Consider the following 25,678-nt stretch of genomic DNA (forward strand, 5'->3'; position numbering starts at 1 on the left):
TTGGGATTATCATTTTAATTTTTCTCACAGAGTGAAGTGCTTTTGTCTTTCTCTCATTAGTGGCACAAACCATGACTTTTCTTTTGGGGGGGCCGTCAGAAGATAAGACACTTGTATCATCTGCATAGAGTTTTGTCTTGTGAATTAAATTTGTTATTTATATCAGTTTTGTATTTTTTTTGTTAACTCTGTTAGATCCTGAGGATGGTTTGATGCATATTGCGCCTCCCTCTCTAGAGCTAGTGTATATTGATTAATAAGGCATGCAATTAAAAACAAAACCATGCAAACTCCACAAAAAAATGCTCACAGCCAAAACACAGCTTTATACATATTCTGTAAACTTAAGGAATATCGCATTTCATTTTAATTCGACATTTTCTTTTCATGTCCTGGAAATCTTGACTGTTGTTTTAATACATTAAATCACAGTTTGCATTGTTCAGAAAAGTAAAGATTAAAACGCTGGTACTCCCTCCCCTCTGTTTACCGTAGGAGTGCGGCTGCAGTGTGATCGGTTCGGTGACCCAGCAGTGCAACGTGAACACCGGCTGCTGCTTCTGTCGCGACTCCTTCAGAGGAGAGAAATGCAATGAGTGTCAAATTGGATACAGAGATTTTCCTCAGGTAAAGCAGCCAATTTCTAATTCTGCTAATACTGTTGTTGTTGGTATACTTCATGGTAAGAGATTTAGTAGCTCCTTTGGACATCAGAGAGACACTGTGATGTTTCTTATGGATTTTCTTAGCTAATAAGACTCAAATGTTTTGTTTTTTGCCAATTTATTGAAAATTTAGCGATATAAAGAACATTTATTTTTACAGAATAAAATAAAAGTTCCATTCAAAACTTTTTGAAAAAGTAATTGAGGCCAGAAAAGGGAGAGGAAAAAAAAAAAAAAAAAGAAACCAGCTGTGGGTTTGGTGTTTGTCTGAACTTCACAGCTGACATTGGAGTGAGAAGATAATGGCAACATTTTCATGTTAGAGTAAAGTTTAATGGTTTGGTGAAGCATAAAGCTGGGACACACTCTGGTAACTCCTCTCTGAGCCTGTCACGGCGTTGATAACAGGATCCTGGCGTTGTCTGCCCTCCACATTTCCCCACAGTGCATCCAGTGCGAGTGCAACATCTCTGGATCGGACAGCGAGACCTGCGACTTGGAGAGGGAAGTGTGTGGCTGTGCTGATCGAACAGGAAAGTGTAACTGCAAGGTAAAGCATCCACACATTAGAATAATCACCCGCACATCCTGATAGTTGTAGCTTCTCCTCCCTTTCTTTACAGCTGCTATACTTTTAAGAAAGTTCACTTCAGGTCCTGTGAGAGTGTTTGCGAAAAAGTGCGAGGAAAATGTGGTATTTATTCCAGAACCCCAACACAGAGAATAGGTTAGGTTTTAAATGTCAATACAGATTTAAAACCTACTTCAGGTGCTTTCTCTGTCCTTTTCTCTCTGTGTTTGTGTTTTATCGTATACGTGTGCATGTGTGTTTATGCATAATTACTCCGGTAAATGTCACAGTGCTGAATATGAGTGGAGTCTCCCTGCAACAGCCTCCACATGCGAGACAGAAAAGCACATTCATACATATATTTAAATTAAACTGTTGAGATAATGTTCCTCTTTTGTTGCTGTTCACTTTCCAGGTTTTGTGACAGCTGAATTTTAAAAAAACAAGAGAACAGTGCATTAAGCAGTTCACGGAGTGACTGTATTTAACAGCATGTAATGACTCATTATGTCATTTGATTAAAAAAAAAAAGTAATTATTATTTACTTGAAAAAAAAGTCTTTAAATATCACGAGGAACTTTGGTAAACTTTGGCATTTTCAACAAAATTAATATTAGGTAATTTTGCCATCATTTTTATTGGTAGTCGTATTATAGGAGGAATATAAACTGAACAATAGTGTGCAAACTCCACACAAAGAGCTCAAACCCAACCCAACCGTGAAGCTCCTGGTTATGCGGGGAGTGTCGTCTCACCGTCAAACACAGTTCATGAAAAATCTGACCTGTTGAGCTTTCAAGATTTATAAAACATAGATTTCTATTTTTTTAGCCCAAAAAAACAAAAAAAAAAAACATTGATTTATAAAAACAAGCTAGGTTTGAGAGATGAATGAATCTTAGCGTAAAATTCTAGTGAAACAATGGATGAAATGTTAGTTGTGAGCGGTATTTCGGGGGAAACTCCAAATGATTTTATATGATGTACCCCTCTGTCACCATGTTATCACTTTAGCGCTCTCTGTCCCATGAAACAAATAATCATGCAGTGTTTTCACACACACACACACACGTAGAAACTTGTTTCTATACAGCGGGACAAAAGCACATATTTCACTTCTCATGTGATCGCTGTGACAAGCGGGTCACATTATCTCATTTGCTCAGCTCTCATCAATAGCTTTAGCGTGCGCGCGCACACACACACACACACACACACACACACACACACACACACACACACACACACACACACACACACACACACACACACACACACACACAGAGTCACGTATTCACTGTGAGTCATACCAGACTGGTGACACTTTTTATTTCTGCTGTCACTTGCTGATCACATTATGCCGCACAGACAAATAGTAAAACAGCTTCTTTGCACACGCTCATGCACACACGCACGCACACACACACACCTGATTTATGGCCTGTAATGAGACTCCAGATCAATGGGTGTCATCTTCAGTGTGAACAGGTAGGCGGCTGCCCGCCTGTCACTCAGACACTCATCCATCAGCTGTCCCTCTCTTCATCTATTTTTTCTGTTCTAGTTTGAAAAAAAAAAAAACTGTGTGTACAGTCCAGGCTGTACAAACTTGAGCATTTGCAACATATTTTCTTCTTAATCAACAGCTCTTTAGGACATTGCACAAGAAAAGCTAAAAAATACATGTGGATTACTTTAGTGTATTCAAATACTGAACTAAGCCAGCAAAAAAATAGCATCCATGCAGCAGGTGTCTTATCTAAAAAGATGTATGTGAGAGTAAAAACACAACAAAGACTGCCCAAGACTGCAGGTTGTGGGTGTAGATGTTACCTTGTCAGCATTAAGAGAAAGATCTCAAAGCCTCAGAGGATTCACGGTGAGATTCAGCCTCAGTAACTGAAGGATCACTAAGTGGTTTTGCAGAAAGTAACAGGAAGAACTGTGAACGAATTGAACAGATGAAAGGAAAAACTGTGTCAATCACAAATCAGGATACAGGTTTAAATATAACTTGTTTGTAGTTCTGGTAGAGGCCGGACAGGTTTGACAGCCAGCTACTCCACGATCAATCATTAATCATTTTCTGATGCACGCTCGGGTTCGGGAGCAGTTTTTATATTCGGCTTTAATTCAGCACCTTAAAAGTCACTGCATGACTCTTCGTCGTCGAGCGAGGCGATAATGCTAAATGTAAAATCGGTAAAGACATAAAAACTAAATCATCATCTGTTTCGGATCAGCTTCCTTCCTCAGTCTGATGAAGCTTCAGAATAAATGGAGTGAGAACCCACAACCAGGAGAGCTTAAAGGCACAATAAAGCTTGAGGGATGTTAAAAGTTCTTCTTTACACGATCCTTTTGTCTCGATCTCCCTTTGTTAGGTGAGTTTGTGTGTATTTTCTGAGAGATGACAATAAGTGTCGTGGTAGAAACGACGTCTGATCGTCCAATGGTTGATCGTTAGGTCTCCTTGTTATTGTTGACATAACAGATTCTCTTTTAACGCAACAAGTTTTAATGGTGTAAAACACTGAAGTTTACTCCTTCGCATGGCTCTGTTGTTGTTGGTCCTCACTCACCACCCAGCAGAACTTTTTGACAGAACTCCACATTAATTGGATGATGTTATGTTGACAGCGCTGTGAGCCATTTCTTTGCTGAGAGAAGGCTTTATACACATCCCTGTCCACAATTCCATTTCAGACCAGTCATCTCTCAACTTATTTACTCAAAATGTAAACATTCAGGCCACCAGAGATATCCGCGGCTACGCCTACACAGCTCAGGCATTAAATGTGCTTTCTGTGTTATATTGCTTCTGCTTATTGCAGGTCTCAGTATAGGAAACGGAAAAAAAAAATTACCAGCTGACCAAAATTACAAAACTGTCGTCCTAATGTGAACATTTCAAACAAAGTGTTTTTTTTGATGAATATATTTAAAGAGAATGCTCCAAAATGTATCTTATCTCTATGTAATTTCAGGAAAATGTTGAAGGACACAACTGTGACCGCTGCAAGTCAAACACGTTTGGGTTATCGGTACGAAATCCGCTGGGCTGCAGCAAGTGTTACTGTTACGGACTGACACCCTTCTGCACAGAGGCTCAAGGACTTATCAGAATGAGAGTGAGTATGCATGCTTTACGCCTTTTTTGATCGCTGTTTAACACATTAAGCATGTCATCAAAGAGTTTTATTATGAGTGAAACACACAGAGGGAGGGAAGACGAGAGCAGAGTGTCAAAATAAAACAGGAAGGGACGGAACAGGTGAGACACAGAAACTTTATGAGGACACACAAAGAGAAATGACACATTTTAGAATAAAGGTGGATTTGGGGAAAATACAGGTGTGTAAATTGCATTTAGCATCCCGAAGTCGGAGGCAGAAGCAGAAATAGCAGGCGCCATCGGGCAGACTGTCGGCAAGTTGACAATCAGTTGTTGAGGCAGGGTGTTTTTAATAAAGGCCTTCATTGCGGAAACGGTTGCCTTCGGCAATAAACCGCCGTTTCCGTGGCAACGGTAGAGTTTTAGGATGGAGGGTGGCGAGAGGCTTCATTTGAACAAGCATTCACTTCATTTATTGTTGACAGAGAGAGAGAACGAGGGAGAGGGCGGGAGAGCCGGACAGAGAGAAAGACAGGAAAAATGTGAGAGTTTATTGGAAAGAGGGAGATTTTCTCTGAACCACTGAATCGTGAGATTACACTGAGTGGAGTGGGACTCACACACACACACACACACACACACACACTGAAGCTCATCATATCAGGATACTATACACATACACCATGCTTACATAGTGCAGAGTTCGTTCACATGCCTGCACTACATGGGATTACGAGGAGGTGAGAGGAGGACAGGTGCACACACACATCTGATGCCACCAAAGACCTCTCATTTTTATACCCGTATCATTTAGCTGTGTGTGTGTGTGTGTGTGTGTGTGTGTGTGTGTGTGTGTGTGTGTGTGTGCATGCATGCATGATCTAATTTCACATCATTAGATCTCCAAGAATTATCATTTAAACATAATATGAGAAAACATGAAGAAGAAAAAAAATCAACTGTATAAAAAAAAAGAGCTTAACAAACAGTAACTCATGCAGGAAGGAATTTCCCTGAAGGGATTAATAAAGTCAGGTTAGTTTATGTTTGTCATGTTGTCAAGTTAAATGCATTAATCAGATAAACTGAGTGGAAGAAAACAAGGTCTGCTAAAGAAAGAGGGCAAACACAGCATCAACAGCATCATCCTTAATGTTCCTCATAACAAATAGATGATGTATTATGCAGCTGGCATCAATATACAATAATTGTTTTTGAAAGAAACAACAAGAAATGCAAAAAAAAAACAAAACAACAACAACATTTTAAATAATGTTAGTGTTAATGCAATGAGTTCAGATGTTACGTTTTTTCTCACTTTGTCTCTGTCACTTATGTAATTTAATTGGTGCAGCAAGGGAAGTGCATGTGAGAAAATCCATTTCTCTGTATAAATATTTGGAATTGAATTTATTTTAAGCAATACTTAAAACAGAGACGAGCAGTTTCCCATTTCATGTTTGACTAGCTCTCTGTTATACAGCCAATATAGCCGCTCTGTCCAAGTTATAGTAACTTAATAGATTTCCAATTTCATCAGCTCATCCAAAAAGCTCCCTTCCATAATGTCTCAGATATTATTCACACAATATCAACAGAAAGAGAGAGAGAGAGGGCGAGGAAGAGAGGGCGAGAACATTCCAGCCTGATCATATGAATCTATTTTTAAATCGGTCCACTCAACCACAACCCAGAGTCAATAATAAACCCTCATATTATTATTCAAGTAATATTGAAATATCAACTCTTGAAATAGGAAACAGAGAGGAGGAAAAAGAAATGGCTATTTTTTTCCTCCAGACTGCCTGTATTGAGTCAAATATTATTCACATATGAGAGCGTGAGAAAGACTGCCACCATGAGTTTGTAGGTATCCTCAAAAAAGGAAAGGTATCCTGGCAATAAATGCATTTCTCCTAATACAGTTATAGCGCACAGTCACAGTTCTACTGGAATTCGTATGTAAAAAGAAGGCAGATGTTAGCTGTTTGGGTTAAACCTGCGCAGGTGTCGGTTCATTAAAGCTCTGAGTGTTGATTCATCTGTGAACCTGCTGCAGAAATGCTTCCAAACAAATTCAGTGAGAGCCTAAAGGTCGCTGTCTTTTACCAGCAACATTATTACACACACCGCTCAAAGGACTGTAAGCGATCCACCTATTCAACCTCGTTTGAATGTGGGCAGGAAGGCGGTTTCTAATCAGAAAAGATGCATTTATTTAGCCACTTTGGAGGAGGGTGTAGATCTATAGTGCATGGATCCACATCGACCGGTTAGACTTTTTCCACAACCCTCTGTCTGTGCACAGATCAAACAGTCCAGGACAGAACAAAAACAAACCAAAGGTGTCTGACATGTTGTGAACTTTACTGTATACATAACATATAATGATGCTCTTTTTTTGTGTGTGTCCCAGTTGATGCTGAAGCCCGAGCAGACGGTGCTGCCCCTGGTGGATAAATCCAACACCGTGGAAACGAGGACAGGAGTGAGCTTCCAGCATCCTGAGATCCTGGCTCATGCGGAGCTGGTCACCTCCACTCTCACTGAGCCCTACTACTGGAAGCTCCCCCAGCAGTTCAGAGGCTCTATGGTAGGAAGGAACCCGCCGCCTCAACCTGCCATGCTGTGTTTGTTGACTCTATTTGGTTTACTGCTTTTCATTCTGTTGATGCTTCTTGAAAAATTTGAATATTGTCCTCCTGCTTCATACATTTGGTGATGCATCGCTGCATTTCTTAGAACATTACCACCACCTGCTGATCGGTGAAGTAGAGACTCCCTGTGTGCATGAGAAAACTGCTCCGCTCCTCAGGTACAGCCAAAACAGCAACACACAACCAAATTTGTTTTCTTTTGTGTTTTTGATAAGATCACGGCGTACGGTGGGAAGCTGAGGTACGCCGTCTACTACGAGGCCAGAGATGAAACCGGTCCGTCCTCCTACGAGCCTCAGGTCATCATTAAGGGCGGCCCGAACCACAACGTACTGATGACGCGTCACGTCCCGGGACTCCAGATCGGTCAGCTCACTCGCCACGAGATCGACATGACGGAGGTGCAGTAAGACTCCGCAGCAACGTTTCACATTAGTAGAAGTAATACGAATATGTACTACGAGAGATGTATTTTCCAACTGCAGTCAGTCAGTGCAAACAGGGTGATTGACCGCAGTGGCACAAGTGATTTGTCAATGTGTGTGTGTGTGTGTGTGTGTGTGTGTGTGTGTGTGTGTGTGTGTGTGTGTGTGTGTGCGTGCGTGTGTGTGTGTACAGCATGAGTGGAAGTTCGCAGATGGCCGGTCCATGACTCGAGAGGACTTCATGGATGTTTTGTTCTATGTGGACTACATTCTAATTAAGGCATCTCACGGCAACTTGATGAGACACAGCCGGTAAAACACACACACACACACACACACACACACACACACACACACACACACACACACACACCTTCAGATTTCTCTCTGATGTTGTCTTAGTGAGGCTGCTTTAACTCCTGCAGTTATCACCATAAAGATCCTTTAAAATACTGAAACCCAAATGATATCACTTCACATTTTTGTAATGTTCACAAAAATTTCTAAATATCCAGAACTTTTTTTTCACGACTTTGTTGCGTTACAGGAATTTTGACTTTTCTCTCGCAGCATTTCAGAGATCAGTCTAACTGTGGCCGAGGAAGGAAGACCAACTAAAGAAAGTGACAGAGCCCACCAGATAGAAAAGTGCGACTGTCCGACCGGATACTCTGGATTGTCCTGTGAGGTACGCACAAACATAAACCCAGACATATGTGCACATGGATTCAGGAAGAGGTAAAGAATTCATCGCTTTTCGAAGTGATTGCAGTTTTACGTTTCGTTTTAGATTTTTCTTAATCTGGTTTTCAAAGATCCAAGTTTAAATGATTTGCTTGTTTTTTTTTTCCATGCATCTTAAAAATGTACACAGCCCCAAAAAAAAAAAAAAAACTGCTAGGTGAGAGGTGAATCATGTGATCTTCTCAAATAATTGCATCAATTAGCGATGGGCACATTTTACATTATTAGCTTCAGTGAGTGTGTTCACACTGTTCTGAGCTGACGGGAATGAATGCTTTTTGTCTGCTGAAAGCGAACGAGGAAACCATTTAGGTCACAGACTGGGCTTTCAATAATATCTCACAGGTTTCCAATTTACATTTAGTTCAGACTTTTAGGCTTTTGCGACTCCTTTCAGACTCTCCTGTTTCTCTTTTTTCCTTCTTCTTCTTCTCTTGCTTTGCTCGGCCAGGATTAGGCCTCACTGAACATGTCCTCCACTCAGACGTGATTCTGTCAAAGCAATTGACTTTCAGCTGCGTCCGGCTCCTTCACTTAAGCCACAGAAATCATACAGCGGTGACTCAATCTTTAGTTTAATGAGGATTTTGTAGCGACGGCTCGCGATACACGGATGCAAGAGTTCTGGGTAATTCCGCTGGACGACGGTGCCTGAAAGTCATTTAAGTAATATTGTGTTAATCTCAAATGGATACAAGATTTGGCAGCAAACTTTTAACTTTATTTCCCACTTTGTTCCCTGTTACTTGAAATAGGCGTGTGCATGATTTAAGACGCTATGGATCCAGTTGAGAAGACGCCAAAAAGAAGCCGAAAAGCAAACCGTGGCTAAACTTAAAATGTTTGGGTCACGGAGGGCTCGGCTGACAGATGGCCGTTCTATTTGTAGCTGCCGTCGTTGTTAATAAAGTATTTTTAAACGGGCGTTTAGTGCTAGCAGAGGGAACAGATGGCTCTTTAAATGGACTCCATTAATTATTACTGAACAGGAGAGAGAGGAAGAGAGAGTTACCTTGCATGTCTGCTTCTGTGCGTGCACGGATGTTGCCAGGTTTTTGTGTGTGTGTGTGCGCGCGCTTGTGTGTGCACAGTAGGTGGGCATGGGAGCAAGGTGTGTGTGTGTGTATGTGTGTGAGTCTGTGTTCAAAAGTTACTGAGGAGAGTAACTCTTAATTGTGTGAAGAAGAGAGTGGTCAACAGCAGCATTACGAAGTAACGATCGGTGGTGATCATGCAGGTCTCTGTACGTGCAGGAGATCACTGTGAGAACTCTTTGATTTATTTCCGTTTTAATCTCTTTTAATCCAAGTCTTTCTGTGTGCGCAGGAGTGTGCTGCAGGTTTCTACCGTCTCCGCTCAGGCTCCCCGACATCTGTTCCAGCGTCCAGCGTGCCCACCGCTGTCGGCATGGGCAGCTGTGTTCAGTGTCAGTGCAGTGGGCATTCTTCCACCTGTGACCCTGAGACGTCCATATGCCAGGTAACTCTGTGTGTGCGTGTGTGTGTGTGTGTGTGTGTGTGTGTGTGTGTGTGTGTGTGTGTGTGTCTATGTGTGTCTATGTGTGTGTGTGCCACTGGAGACTCCCATGCAGCCATATGCTTGGAAGAAAAGCTCGGGGTGAAGATGTGTGTTGGAATAGATGTCAGGTTCTGTAATTAGCCCTGCAATAATTAACCACCCCCAGCTTATTCATGCTTTATGTAATTTCCTTTCTTCTGGATCTGACCCAAAAACTGACAGAAAAAAAAAACACACGCACACACACACATACACACATTTCCTAATGATCTCGCTGAACGATCTATGAGTAAAAGTGCCGTTGTAGAGATTTTGCTAATTTTTCATTGGTGCAGTACACATTCTCATGTACTCATCCCACAAATGCACATTCATTGGAAATTTGGTAACACTTAAAAAAGGCGAATTAGCATGCCGTCCAAAGCATTGTTACGTGTAAGTTACATAGTTTTCCTGACTTTTTGTGTGTGCTTCAGTCACACACAAAAAGAACTTGCTAACTCTTGTTAGAGTTGCAGCCCAGTATTAAGAGCCCAGAAAGTTTCAATTTTTTTTCTTCTTTTTTTAAAAGAAGAAACTTTTTTGTTTTTTAACTGAAATACTTACAAACAGGACTGTCAAAAATTTCACTAATCAAGTTATCAAGCTGAAAATGCAGCCACCATGTTTATTGCCATTGTGTACCGTAAACGAGTCCAGCTGTGCTTTATAATAGCATTAAAGTTCAATAATACAAAAATACAAAATGCAAATATGTACGGTAACAACAAAACATGTAAATATAGTCAACAAACACTAACTTGCATGAGCGTACATGCGCGCCTCGGACAAAGTAAATCCTCAACTCAGTAATGGCACACGGCTGTATATTTGACATAAACTTTATCCAGAGGATGAATTTTGTTGACTTTGTTAAGTTTCAGACATATTTTCTCTGTACAGGTCTCCTCGACTCTGTGTTCTTCCTCTTTTCTGTTTTCTGGACCAATTATTACTTGTCATCTTGTTTACTTTAGTTTAGAAACACTGTCAGTGCAGAGCAGGATGCAAGAAAGTCTAAAAACAGATTCGGTGCTCGGGCTTCAGGAAATTGTTGCTCAGCCCCGAAATGCTCTCAGCAGAAGCTGAGTTTTAAATTTCTAAAAAAAAAAAACAAAAAAAAAAAAACATGAAAATAGTGTTGTTGAATCTTTCAGTTCAGGGCCAGTCCAGCAGTTACGTGTAGATTCACACACACATTCTCATGCGTTCTCGCATATAGACGAAAACTCATTCTTGAAGCTGCCTCCTCTTGTTTTGTATTTTGTTTTTCTGGGTATTGCTCCTCTTGCCATTCCTTTATCGACTTGCTCGACTCCACTTTTGTTGTTCTTCCTCCTCTCCTCCATTGATTTCTTCATTCTCGATTCTTCCATTTTCTTCTTTCGTCCGCATTTCATGTATTTACTCATTCCTCGCCTTCTTTTACCTTCGTTTTCCTTGTTTATTTCCTCGCCCTCCCATTACGGTTCTCCCCTCCAGTTTCACCAGTTTGTTTCTGTTCTCACTTCTTTTTTTTTTTTCTGCGTTGTGTTTTTAATTTCTCTCTTTCTTTCACTCTCTCCGTCTGCCTCCCAGCCATTTTTTTTTTCTCCTCGCCCATTTCTATCTTGCTCTCCATAACAGGGTCATTAGCATTTTCTAACCGAGCGGGGCTAAATTGAAAATGCTAAACGAGTTTGTTTCTCTGGTAATTAGCAGTAACGAGGAACACAGGAAGTTAATGAAAATGACTTGCCTCGTTAAGAGACAACTTCCTGTTGTACTGATTGAAGTTCCCATTTTCAACAAACAAGCCGAACACATAAGGACAGAACCCCGGGGGCTACAAACAGGAGAGAGCTGTGTGTTTGCGTACAGTATGCAATGTGATTTTTTTGTTTTTTGTATGTGTGTGTGTGTGTGTGTGTGTGTGTGTGTGTGTGTGTATCTATTATTGAGGTTCAGAGCTTGCATCAGTGAGCATTCGTCTGCATGTTGTTTGTCTCTCACTGTGTCCATATATTGAGAAATTTTGCTACATATTGATGGAAAAATAGTCTGTACTTCGGTATAGAATTTATCAGAATGCAAGTAGGAATAGATATTTCTCTCCCTGTGTGTGCGTGCTGTACTGGAAATATGACAAAAAAGAAAAAAAAGTTTATATATTTTCATACGATTGTGTTGATCCCTGCTACAACAGGTGATTGAAGTTGTGCAGAGAAAATGAGTTTATCAGACAGTCTGCTCTCCAGAAAGGAGGCTTATTAAACTCTGTGGCGCCAGATCGCACCTGTCGGCTGACGGCGAGCTGGCTGCGGGCGTGCACGGCCTCACGGCGCCTCATCATGCAGGAGCGGGATTCAGCCCAAAAACCATTCATTATTGAGTGCGGATGACCACATTTCTCACCAGAACAGGTCCAGCCTCGGTAAAAGTTCAGCAGTGCGAAGGCCCGGGAAGGCCCGGGAACCGTGGGCGGTAAAAAGAAATGAGTGATGATCTTTCTAGCGCTTCAGTGGCGGCGCTGCAGAAGCAGCTGTGATCACACCAGGCACTTCCCAGCCATAGTCTGGATTTATGCATATTAACTTTTTTTTTGTTGTGTTTGTCTCTTGTTAGATGAAGGATTTAAACTCATTAACCTGAGTGTGAACATGCTGTCAAACATTTCATTGGAACTGTAAATTGTCCACCCCAAAGCGATCCCTTTACAAATCCAGCCATCAGAGGCTGGGATGTGGGCTGACAGCTGGTAATAATGACAGTATGCTGCTATTATTTCTACTTTTCATCTGGTGTTGGTGCATCTCCAACGCTGGTGTCAGTGTGGTTGTTCCACCCTCCCAAATCCGCCCCCTCTGAGGGCAGTTTTGTCTGTTATTAAGGATCCCACGATAAGCCCGCCCATCTGTCATCTGTTGAAAACAATTAGACAGAGACGAGGAACTGAACGTAGCTGAAGGTCAAATTAAAGAAAGAAAAAAAAAAATTGAGGCAACTGATGAGTAGATGGAACGATGAATGAATTAACTTGTGGATGGATGAATAGTGATACAGCAGTGTGTATTAAAGTTGCAAAATCTTGTCAAATGTTGCCCTGATTATCTTGTGAAGTGAAGATTCCCATAGTTGTTTCAACACCGTTTTGTTTGTATGTCACCAAAAGTAGTCCTTAAATGTCATGGATGTTGTGTTATGGAATTACATGTGTGTCTTATACATCAAGTGACACCACAACAACAATAAATTAGAATAAACTCAGAGCACAGCTGATACTCAGACTATCACCGGAAAGGTAAAAGTTATATCACTTATTCACTTGCCACCCAAAAATCTTAAATCAGTGTTGTCTCTGTTGTATTAAATAAAATACACCGTCAGTTATGCTTCACATAAACGCACTCACACTGAGGAGACTCTGAGGAGGGATACATCTCTTCGTACAACCGTCAAATAGTTTTCCGAACTGTGATTATGAGAACTGAGCTGAACGGAGATCACTCCATTAGTGTTTTTTTTTTTCAAAGATGAAAAACTTTTTAAATTAGCAGTATGCGTCTTACTGCATTGTGTTACAGCTGCTTTCATTAAACATGGAGTGAAATTTTCCATCTCAAGGAGCTACACCCATGCTAGGAACTCATACTGCGTGGATAATGATGTATGTTTCAGAATCGGGTTGGAGCTAAAAGTCACAGAGGAGTTAAAGACGGTGCAGTCAGCGTCTTTACAATCGTTGTCTGTTGTGTTGGCAGAATTGTCAGGACAACACGGAGGGAGATCGCTGTGAACGATGCGCTCCTGGATTCTACGGCGTCGTCCGCGGTGCTCCAGATGACTGTAAACCGTGCGCCTGCCCTCTCACCAACCCAGAAAATAAGTAAAGTTTCAGCCTATATTTCTTCTCTTTTGTCAGTGTTCACAATGTTGAAGGGTGAAACCTCACTGTGAAGATCATTATCTCAGTGTTTGATTGTCCACCAGTTCTGTAAACTGTAGTTATTTGTGAATGTATAAATATTCCCTCACTAGATTTTCCAATATAATGTATAATGCTTGTGTCTAGTTTCAGTCCATCCTGTGTGACGGAGGGCTTCGATGACTACCGTTGCACTGCCTGTCCTGAGGGCTATGAGGGCAAATACTGTGAAAGGTAACACTCACTCACACACATAATGATTATGAGCCATACTAGTATCAATACAAGACTGACCACAGTGAATGATTGACAGCCATCCACCATCCACTATGTCTATATTTATCAAGCAACCCCTACGAACCTTTAAAAAAGTTTGATTTCCATGGTTTTAAGCATTTTTTTAATGTGTTATTACAGTATTGTCTGCAGTTTTTCCATCTTGAATGGAGTTTTTTACATAAATGCTACCTAATAATGCAATAACATCAACAACAGCTTATTGGGAAATATTACCATACATTATTGGTTGTTATAGATCCTCATGTGGATCGTTCTAGTTGTTTTAAAGTCAAAGCTCCGTTCTCCACCGGGGCCCTTTGTCTTTGAAATGACCTGCCTCAGGAGATGAGGCTTGCACGAATAGCAACTTCTTTTAAATCACTTCTTGTCTTTATTTCAAGTTTAATTTTAGCTTTAATTAATCTGGTTGTAGTGTTTCGTTGTTTTTTTTAATTCAATATTTTTATTCATTATTTTGTCCTATTAATTTATATGTTCTCTCTTTTGCGCTGCCTCTGGTCTTTGGTGTGTTGTCATCTCTAATTAGTTTTAGCCTGTTATTTTATTATTGACTCCTTTGCTTTATCTCCTCACGCCTTTTCTGATTATTTCTGTTTGCGTTTTTTTTAATGGTTCCTAATGGTGTTAAAAAAAAGTTATTATTAATGTTTTATCATTATTATATTATCTTGCAAATGACATAATCCTGGTTATATTTACAACATAATGATATTAATGATAATATCAACTAATGTTGAAACTGTTGGATGCTACGGTGTGGTAGCCACCTCACCCTTCTCCTCTCACTCCTAAGGTGTGCCACTGGTTACCACGGCGACCCCAGGACGCCGGGAGGTCGCTGTGAGGAGTGTAAGTGCTCCTCGTGGGGGGCGTTGCCCGGACCCTGCGACCCTGTCTCGGGCCAGTGCCGCTGCAGGCCCGGAGTGTCGGGACTGGCGTGTGACCAGTGCATGGGAAGGCATGTGTGTGGACCGTTTGGAATCATCTGTAAGACTAACACACTCTAACACACCCTTTGTTTCTCAGCTTTTTGTTTTTAAGTTAAAAACATTACAAAAAGTATCAAGAAAACAACTGAAGATGAGTATAGTTTCCTTTTTAAATGAGAGACTGGAGAAGGATTTGATGTGAACACATTTAGACGAAGCCACTGAGCCTTTTAAACATCCATGACTGATTAAATCCATACGATCTGCAGTAGATCCGCAATGTAAAGGTGAAATCCTGCTGAAGAAGAGGATGTGCAAACGATCAACGATGCTAAGTTGGCCTTCGATTGTAATAAGCTCAAGAAAACTTGACATTTAGATTTTAAAAAAAAAACCATTAGGTCCAAGTGTAAATGGTGCCACTCTTCATGAACCCTTCAGACGTCCTGCGTGTTGAATATATTTCATCTCGGGACTCACGACCTCACATTGTCATCTGATGTTGTGATTTTTACTTTATCCTTTCAGTGAAATGCAAATGAGCAGTCACAACCCCTTTCTCTGGCCGCCGCGTTAGACAGGAGGTGGCAGAAGTCAGATTCAAGTCATTTAGAAAATAATTTCAATGTCATTTGGGGCTAATTTAAACTTAATATGACCGTAATGGCAGGGCCAATTCGGCGCCATTAGCATGTCTCGAGGTAAGTGTGTGCAAGAGAGTGAGAACATAGAAGGAAAAGGTTGCAAGACCGAGGCTGATGGGAAATTGCTGCTGTCCAGTCGGTGGGGAAATTGCTTGCTCAGGTCTTTATGTGTTCAGACACAAAGCGTGTGTTCATAAATTGGCGGTGCGCATGCTGCAATGCACCTTGACACCGAACCACTCGCCTCTGCATCCTGACAATAATCATGAGTGCTGATGGTTTACAGAGTGGAGTGATCACGCTCGCTGTTCACTTGTTGAAGAGTGATTGCACTCACACACCTTTTTTCATGTGCTCTCTCCTTTTTTTTTTTTTTTTTTTTTTTCCTCCATCATATCAGATGCTACTGAGCACTTACGGAGTCTGCAGGTCTCATTTCTGCCGCATAGACATCATTTGCATATGAATGGCAGCACATTTCAAAAAGTGTTGCCATGAATGACCTTTTTAAATGTTTCCATCATAACAGAAAAAAAAGAAAAACGCCAAATTCTTTTAGCACTAAGTATAATATAAAGAAGGTTTTCTATATACAGTTTTATGTCTTTCTAGACTTCTGCTTCAATGCTTCATTAATTTGGCTGTTGTGGAATATATTTGGATGTTATAGTTGTGTTCACAGCATTTATAAAGGGATTGTATTTTCTTGTAGGTGTTTGATATGGTGCTATTTTCTCATGATTAGAGCATTGTTTAATATGCCAGTTTACTGCTCATTCCCAGACTTCGTATCCATGCAGAATCCTGATACTTAAACACAGTAGTGGGAGGACAACAGCTTTCAAACATACATATCTCTCTCAGCTGGAAAATGCAAATGTTTGTGAAAAAAAGCATTTTGAATCCGTTACAGCTCTGCTTGTAATTCTGACTGCAGTCTCGTGTTCACAAGCTTCTTCAGTGTTATAGATGGTGTGACTGAGTGGAACTGTGAACTGTGTGTATTCAACATTTGAACTGGTTGGAAAAATAGAATCTTTCTGAGGAAGTCTGCATGTTTTCCCTGTGCATGTGTGGGTTTTCTCAGAGCAGATTGACTCTGTCTCACAAGACACAGATCTAGCAGCTTTAGAAAATGATTGGATGCTGTTGGACACAAAAAAATGCCAGTTTAGACTTAAGCATAACACAAGTGGACATACGATGATGCAGTGATTTGCAGACTCTTATCTGAGATGATTTGCACGATTGAAGTCCAAAGTTGGCTTTTCTTTGTCCAGTTTGCATGTTCTCCCTCTGCATGTGTGGGTTTTCTGGTTTCCCCCAAGAATCCAAAAACATTGAGGACTATAACGTTTTGCATAGGTGTGAATGTTGTTGTGTTTGTCCTGTGAATGGCCAGACTGATATGCAATAGGGATAAAAAAAGTCCCACATGCAAATTTCAGCAGTTTGTTAAATGAAAGCCTGCGACACAGCAGATTCGTCTGAATAAAGCTTCTCCTCCGAGCACACTTAAATCTCACCAAACTTTGAGTAAACGCCTCAGATGTGGAGAAACTCTGGCCGAATGCTTCAAGTGAAAGGCAACCGAGCAGCGCCGGAGCAATAACAGAGAAGCTTTTTTTCGGAGACATCACAGCTCGTGCTCTTGTAGTACAAGATGTTTTCACATGTTGTGGAAGTTAGTGAATACAGCGCTTCGTCAGTGAGATTCTCCGATGGCTTGAATTTGACAAGTAGCTATTTACTCCCACATACAATACGCTCCCCCGTCTACTGTCTATGTGAGACCGTGTGACTGCATTGGTGTGTTTTTTTGCGTCCTGCTTTTGTCAGAGATTGATAGAGTAGAAACGGTTTTTATTTTATTTAATTCGTCTTTGATTTCCCTTGTCAAAAATTTTAATTTGTGCCATAAATCAGCTGCGGGCTACAGAAGGGAGAAGAAAATTACGGGCACACATGATACAGAAAAGTGTGTGTGTGTTTCTTGGTGAATTCCCTGGTGTGTGCGAGTATTTCTGTGTGTGTGTGTGTGTGTGTGTGTGTGTGTGTGTGTGTGTGTGTGTGTGTGTGTGTGTGTGTGTGTGTGTGTGTGTGTGTGTGTGTGTGTGTGTGTGTGTGTGTGTGTGTGTGTGTGGTGCGCTTTTAGCCTGCAGTGTGTGCTCATAATAGGTGCTTTTGCCTCTCTGTGCTGAATTTCATGCATGGGCAGGCCTGTCTTTTGATGCCAGAGCCACTTAAACACAAACACACAAGCGGCCACCACGGTGACATGCTGATGTGTTTACGAGCTCTCTTGAAAAAAACACACCAACACAAAAATACTCTTCCTTGACTTTCCTCCTTACACACACACAAACACACACTAAAAAAAAAAAAAAAAAAAAAAAAAGCTTGCTGACTTTGTAAACATTGCAAATGAATTTAGCTGGCCTCATTACACCCTGTTCCCATTGTTCTCTGCAGCCTGCGATGATGAGTGCTCCGGTCTGCTCCTCAGTGATATGGACCGCTTGGACCGTATCATCAGTGAGGTCACTCTGACCACGCCCCTCCCGCCGCCCTATAAGGTGTTGTACCGCTTCGAGAACATGACGGAGGAACTGAAGGTAAAACAGCAAGATCGCATTCCTACTCATCTGTTTGAGTGATTTCCATGTTTTTCAATACGGCTCTCAAAGTTTAGATGGAGGAATGATCTCTCACTTATATGTTGAAGACGCTGCATATCTGTAGCATCTGAGTATTTATATAAGACATGCTTTTTCTTAATTGTGCACCCTGTAGTAGTCCATATTGTTTTTCACCCAGCCAGCTCCAAAAAAAAACAGCTTTAATCCAAATATGGAAAGTGAAGTCTGAGTTAGATTATCCTTGATGTCGTGTTGAAGCTTATTTCTTAACATTTAAGTGTTCCTGACTTTTAAACATAACTTCTGAGTATGTATGGAGCAGAGGCCTCTTCTGCAGTGGGAACCAGACTTCTGCTTGAGAAAACACTAAATGATTTTTTTTTTTTTTTTAGTTACGTATTTAAAACCTATGAAATCACACTTAGATATTCTTAATGATATTCTATTACCTTTTTAATGTGTCTTATTAACGTGTCTTAATACATTCCTCCATATGATCCAGTCAAAATGCCCTCAGCCTCATCAGATACCTTCGCCATCTGATTCTGCCTGTTCGTCTTCCTCGCCTCTTGCCATCTCTTGCTCATCTTCTTCGTTTCAGCTCTACAGCGCAGAGCCCGGCAGTTCAAAAAGCCGAGCCCCGGGGCCAAAATGTGTCAGACATTCCTCTCTGTAATTCCTTCATCTCTCTGTTTCTCTGCTGCAGCACATGCTGTCGCCTCAGAAAGCCCCTGAGAGATTACTGCAACTGGCCGACTCCAACCTGGGATCCCTGGTCGTGGAGATGGACCAGCTGCACAGCAGGGTACAAACCCTTTTGGGATGTTTTCCCCGACTCCGATTTAGTCTCTGTCATTGTCTGCCTTCCTCGCTTCCTTTATCCTCCATTTATTCTTTTTCTCTGCCTGCCTGCAACAGAAGAAATGGAGTCAGTGTCGACTGTGACACTGCTTGCTGTTTAGTTAAGAAAATAAGAGGCATTTTCAGGTTAATCTTTGGTTTTTTTGGTTAGAATTAATTGTTTAGAGTTTGGATATCAGACACATGGGATGACAGCAGCAGTGTGAGGTGACCCAGATAAAACGCTCGACTCTCCAGAGTCCGGACAGCGGGTGGAGAGGAGCAGTGGATGACTGAGGGAGGAATTACCTGACTCTTTGGTTGAAGTGCTCCTGTGAGGCAGCAGGCTGCATATCAGAGGTTTTAGAGGGTACTTTCTGAAGGACACGAAGCAGAGCTGATTGGTTTTGGATGCACATACAGAAATATTGTCTGATGGGGGGTATTAACTGTGGAATTGACCAAGAACGCATCCAGCAAGCTCATTTTGAATCCATTTGATCTTAAGTGGACCTGACCAGTAAAATTACAGCATATAAACCTACAAATAACAAATACAAATGTTTATAAGTGCACAAAACGTTCATATGAAGTACACTTTTTATGAAGTGTTCATGAAGAAGCTGCGATTTCAGTGAAATCCTCCGTCCCTCAGTGTCTCTACAGGCTAATCTTGTCGAAAGCCTGTCGCCTCGCAGGCGGTACGATTCTGCAGCCTTCAGCATGAGTGTTTTCACAAACTCACCCTCACAGTATGGATTTGATGTTAATGCAATTTTGCACACAAGCACTAGCTTCAGCTCCTACTGCAGCGACTTGCTCTAATTGGCTGTAAGTCTCAGTGGCATGTCTGCTAATCTAACTAAAACAGAAGACATAGTAGGAATAATGCAACAATGTTGTCCAGCTACAAGTTTCCCTGTCTTAAATTCGACAGTTTGGGAAGCAGTGTCTTGACTCAGGACACTTTGAAAGGACAAAACAGCAGTAAACCTGCTTCAGCAAATGAGACATAAATAGTTTATGTGTAAGTTAAACTCTAAGGCTCTGAAAATGGCTTTGACGGGGCCTACTTAAAATTTAGATTCTCACTGTGACACAGTATCAATCTGAATGAATAAATATGTATTGATAAATGGTCAGATTGAGCTGTTTGCCTGGTTAAAGCTCCTAGCAGACCACCAAAACCAGTAATACTGAGCATACTCTTACATCTGTTTAGGTATCACTCAATGCATTCCTGTTCCATTCTTCAAACACAAACATACGGCAAAAAATATTTCTTTCTGCTTTTTGAGGGACATATTTTAACTTGATATACTTCAGCTGAGACTGAAGGTTATGCTACAAAACTGTGGTAAGTTAAAAGCTGCATTTTTCTTTTTTCTTTTTTTTGGTATTTGCAGGAATGAAAAAAGTAAGATTCCTTGTTGTATTTCTATGAATTTATAATGGATTGGAACCAGTGAAATATAGTGTTTCGATCAATCTTAGAAGAAACACTCCATATCAAACATAAAGAGAGTGTCCTCGCCCATTGAGCCACAGTTCTCCGGTACGTAACGGCAGAGTGCTACAAGCTCCATAACGTGTTCGGAGGGAGGATATGAAGATGGATATTCAGTTGAAGTGTCATCTGTCCTATACGGAATGTACACACTCTTATCTTAAACTCACTTTTCATTTCTCTACCTTACAATTTTTACAGTCACTGCTGTCTGTAAGAGGAGTCGACCAGAAATAGAAAGAAAGAGGAAAAAAAAAAAAAAAAAACACTTCTGGGTATGAGGAGGTCTGCAAATGCCAAGTGGAGAAAAATAACACTCACAGTCATCCTGTCAAGCTACACCCTTTTAGGAGCTGAAGTCCTGACATTTGTTGACAGCAGCGCTATCTCCCACACCCCATCACACACACACACACACTCCCACCAGCTAAAAGTGATATGGCATGGTGTTGTCAAACCACAACAATTATTACCTGAGCTGTGTGTGTGTGAGAGAGTGTGTTAAAATGTGTTTCATCTCTGTCGTGCATTCAGACCCTTTGAATATCCATGCGCTTGATGGGTTTTTATTCATATTGACACTTATAGCATTGATGAGATTCATGTATTTCTTTTATTGATTTATTTATTTTTTACACACATCTAGTTTTTTTTTTTTTTCCTCCTTCCCTTCGTGGAAGTCAATATGTTCACTTATTTAGCACGCGTTCACTATTTCATAATGTGTTTGTGTACAGGCCACTAAGGTGTCGGCAGACGGCGAGCAGGTCGAGGACGACGCTGACAGGATTCATAAAAGAGCCGAGGACCTGGAGCTTTTCATCAGAGACACACTGCTGGGAGCCAGAGGTAGCAGAAGGAACTCCTCCACCACCACCCTGCCATTAGCTGCCTCCATATCTTTGCCACCTGGGATTTCTGGGTTTATTGGTCTCCTGTCTCACTAATTTCATCTGTCATTAGAGTACATTGCATTACATTACATTTTATTAAATGCAAGGTATCCCAGTGGGAAATTTAGCTTATTACATTGTGAGAGGATGAAATGAAAGAATAAGAAAAAGGTGAAAAATTTCTCTTGAAACGATTAATTACAACGATGGATTTGTAAAAAGCCAAATCTGAATTTTAATAGAGGAGACCCTCTTCAGAATGACAGTTGATTATTAGATCAAACATAATTACCTTGATAAGAAAAATATCATTAAAATTAAAACTCGTTTAGGTGTTACGCAACAAAACCCCTCCGAAACTGGAGACTTTTTATCCTATTTTTCTTCCCACTCCTAGCAGGTCTACTCTGATACTGAGACAGTTTAAACGTGCAACTATCTCCTTGTTAGCTCACTAATAGAAAGCACAGTTCAAACACGGAGGCTGATGGGCCGGTAGCCAGCTGCCTGCGCTCCGTGCCAGCTGCTGGTGCAAAGTGCTGCCTGAACAATAAAAAGAGATCCAGCAGGTTGCAGCATCAGTAACCATGATGATAATGAGTTACCCACAAAGATAATAGGATGCAGCGACTCCCTTTGCTTCATTCTGCTTTGCAGCTAGTTTGTGCCGGTGTTATGAGAGGATGACTTTTTACGGCAGAGGAGATTTTGCACAAGGAAAGCCGAGCTGGAACATGTCTGCATAGATGGTTGCTTTCGGGAATTACACACCCTGGCGCAAATAATGTGTATTAGTTCGCTCCCTCATTCCCACGTCACCTTGCAGTGTAAACACAGTTTTTACACTGTGTCCTTTTCACACTGATTTGCGACAACCTGATGTCTCAAATTTTAGATGTAGGCCTGAAAAGTATAATGTAAAAGAAAAAAAAGTGTGAAGTGTCGGGGAAAAAAAAGTGTCATAAATCAATTGAAAATAAATAATTAAATGGAAAACAGTGTTTACAGAAAATACAATGTTAACTTTAAACCTCCAGTTTGGTTTGTTTTTGGATGAATTTCTGCTCATGAAAGTCCAGTTTCCTCTCAGAGTGCAAAAACAGGAATTGGGGACGTTTGTCTTCATTCAGCCTTTATTAATTGAACCAAGTGAGCTCTTAAAAACATATTCCTATAATGACGACCTCCAAAAGGTAAGGTCCTTTGAAAGAAAGGTGAGAACAAGTTTAAAGAGTGTGTAAGGGTGAAATTATCAGGTACAAATCAATGAATAAATCCACAAAAATATAGAAGCATAAGACACACAAAACGCAAAACACACATGGAATTTCCTTTTTTTAAATTTTCTTATATTTAAACAGTCCTAGTTTTCTTCAATATTATGAAAATATTAGCCTATTAGTTTCTAATTCCAATACATAAATTATGTAATGAAGTTAATTTGGAGGTTTTTAAGGCTACAAAGCACAAGGTGATAGTTTCTTGACAGCTTGAAACACCTCGCATGCCGAACATGTACTTTCATGCGAATATCGCTGGCGAAGTGCTTTTTTTAACTCATGTACACACACACACAGACACACACACACACACTGTACATTCAGTTTATATAACTAGCAGATCTTCCTCCAATCATCCCCTGTATCTTATTATCGGTGTCGCTGCAGGGCCTCAGTCCTTCGTTACCTTAACAGCGGCTGTTTGACGAGCCTGCGATGTGTTTTCCTTCTGTGACACGAGAGAACAAAACCCCGCATCACTGCGGTCTGCCGGCCGCTTTTAGTCCTTTGTCTTTTTGTGTTGCGCACATCAAGACCTCCTCTGAACATCTTTAGTTCAGAGCTTCGGCGCAGAGGTCAGTCGGGTCATTTGTTCAAGGCTCGGTCAAGCTCTTTAGCTGCTGCAGCGGCTCGCAGCCTATGTCGTTTCCGCCGTCTCTTCCATTTCATCTCTTTGAGCTTTAAAGATAATCCGTCCATCTTTTATACAGCTTTGTTCAACCCGGGGTCACAGGTCGCTGCGGTGGATCCCCACTGACTGCCGACACAGGCGGGATACACCCCGGACAGGCCACCTGTCCGTCACAGGGCAAATACAGAGGGATAAAACCACACACAGCCTCTAATGAAACATAAATAACCAATAGCAGGCTGTTCAAGGTGGAAGTTTTGGTTTAGAAGTTAAGGTTAACGCAGTAAAACACTTGGGCTCACTTCAGCCTCTGTGATTCCATTACAAGCAGCAAATCTTCATCTGATAATCAAAGCTTTCCTGCAAATAACCAAGAAGACGTTGAGGTCAAACATCACGATTGGTGGAGATCATATATTATACCATGTTGATCAGAACCCTGGACAGCTCCACAAGTTGTAGTTAAACTGAGCACTAAACAAGCCTTTCTTGTGTGATTCTTCCTCCTACAGACTGAAGTCGTAATAACACAAGAGCTTCATGTAAAGCTGTGCGGTTCAAATAATTACGCGGTTCCGAAATGTTCCTGGCTCTGGGATGAAAAAAAAAAAAAAAAAAAAAAAGAAAAGAAAAATGAACAAAACCTCATATTGGCTGTGATGAAACTGGGCTTCTCGCTGCTGGCTCTCTGGCCTTTTGCCCAATAAGTGCGTGTGCGTGTGCGTGTGCGTGCGTGTGTGTGTGTGTGTGTGTGTGTGTGTGTGTGTGTGTGTGTGTGTGTGTGTGTGTGTGCGTGTGTGTACGAGAGAGTGTGTGTTGTGGCTCAGTAGATGATTGAGAGTAGCAATTAGAGACTTAATTAGTGGCTATCACAAACACACACACATAATACACACCAGATACACAAGCACTGATCCCACTGTGCACAGATTCACGCAACCGTGCACACACAGACACACACAGATGCACATAATGAGGCAAGAAAATACTGTACGCACTTGCATGCTTTCATTTGTGTGTGTGTGTGTGAGAGAGAGCGAGCACACTCCCATGTTTACTGAATACCATAATATAATTCCATCCACGTTTTAAGTGTTTAATTGGCTTTTAAATCCCACTATGTAATTATATGGCTGTGACACACACTTACAGACTCACAGATATTCACACAAACACACACACACACGCACGCACACACACACGCACACACACAAACGTGCACAGTACAGCTGTTCATTAGCATGATGGCTTTACTTCTGTCTTGGCTCTAATCACATCATGTTTACATTTCAGATGAGAAGAAATATTGAATTGCAACAACCACACACACACAAACACACACGTGCACGCACACGTTCCCACTAGCCCACCCACGCGCACACCTACAAACACATACGCACGCTCTTTAAGTTTCAACTTTAATCATATCGTGTTTACATTTGAAATGAGAAAGCAATGCACCATCTCTGCAGATACACAAACAGCTTGCTGCGTGCACACACACACGCACACACACACACACACACACACACACACACACACACACACACACACACACACACACACATTACGGAAACGAGCACACTCCCCCCTCTATTTTTGCTCTTGCAGACTGATACACACTCCTCATTAAGTTGCTGCAATTTGAGTATTATTCAAGTGAGCCTCGGAGTGTTTTAGTGCAGTTTCATCATTGATTGGTTGGAGGATTCACTGCCTTTAATTTGATAAAAGGGGGGGGAAACTTGAAGTTTGCTAAAATCACCGGCTTTAAACGGTGTTAAAACAGATCACATGCTTCTCGGAGTCTGTCTGATCCTCAGCATGTGTCTCTGCCTTAATGAGTGAAGATCAAATGCCAGGACTGACGGACTCTGGACAGTGTGGTCACGTATGTCTGTTTACTGGTTTCATACCGGATACTCAGTTACTGCACTCTATGCAGCGCTGTGCTCAGTGCATCAATATCTATTTAGTAGTTACTGCTACAGCTTTGTATTAAATCACGTAGTACCTCACACAGAAAAAACAGAAGATGCATTCTGACCACAGGCGGTTTTGAATCTGTCAGAACTTGGACCCAAAAGCAGATTGAGACACAACAGATGGTGCAGAGGTTGTGAGGAGTCAGGCAGGAAGTCCAGAACCAGTGAGGCAGAGCATACGAGGAAGCACACGAGAAGCGTGAGCGTCTGGAAACACAAAAAAGACAAAGACTAAATACACTGGAAGGTGGCGGAGACAAGGGACGATGAGATAATTGGATAATTGAAAACGTGAGGTGAAGGAGACGAGGGAAACAGGCACAGCAGGTGGGGATGGGAACACACAGGGAACTCAGAGGGAAGGAAGGAGCTGAGATGTTCCTGACAACAA

At 41.3% G+C, this 25,678-nt stretch overlaps 1 protein-coding gene across 1 annotated transcript in view; it reads left to right on the forward strand.

Annotated features, from left to right (window-relative positions):
* lama2 (laminin, alpha 2) overlaps positions 1–25,678 on the forward strand; it is a 163,599-nt gene that overhangs the window by 103,526 nt on the left and 34,395 nt on the right. Inside the window, 14 exon segments of the mRNA XM_030109644.1 lie at positions 496–627; positions 1,111–1,215; positions 4,225–4,368; positions 6,769–6,945; positions 7,225–7,410; positions 7,628–7,746; positions 8,005–8,122; positions 9,505–9,657; positions 13,476–13,600; positions 13,787–13,873; positions 14,733–14,926; positions 17,985–18,127; positions 18,858–18,956; positions 21,236–21,347. Coding sequence (XP_029965504.1) covers positions 496–627; positions 1,111–1,215; positions 4,225–4,368; positions 6,769–6,945; positions 7,225–7,410; positions 7,628–7,746; positions 8,005–8,122; positions 9,505–9,657; positions 13,476–13,600; positions 13,787–13,873; positions 14,733–14,926; positions 17,985–18,127; positions 18,858–18,956; positions 21,236–21,347 — 1,894 coding nt within the window.

The sequence above is a fragment of the Salarias fasciatus genome, chromosome 15 (genome assembly GCF_902148845.1).
Source record: "Salarias fasciatus chromosome 15, fSalaFa1.1, whole genome shotgun sequence".
Classification (NCBI taxonomy): Eukaryota; Metazoa; Chordata; class Actinopteri; order Blenniiformes; family Blenniidae; genus Salarias; species Salarias fasciatus.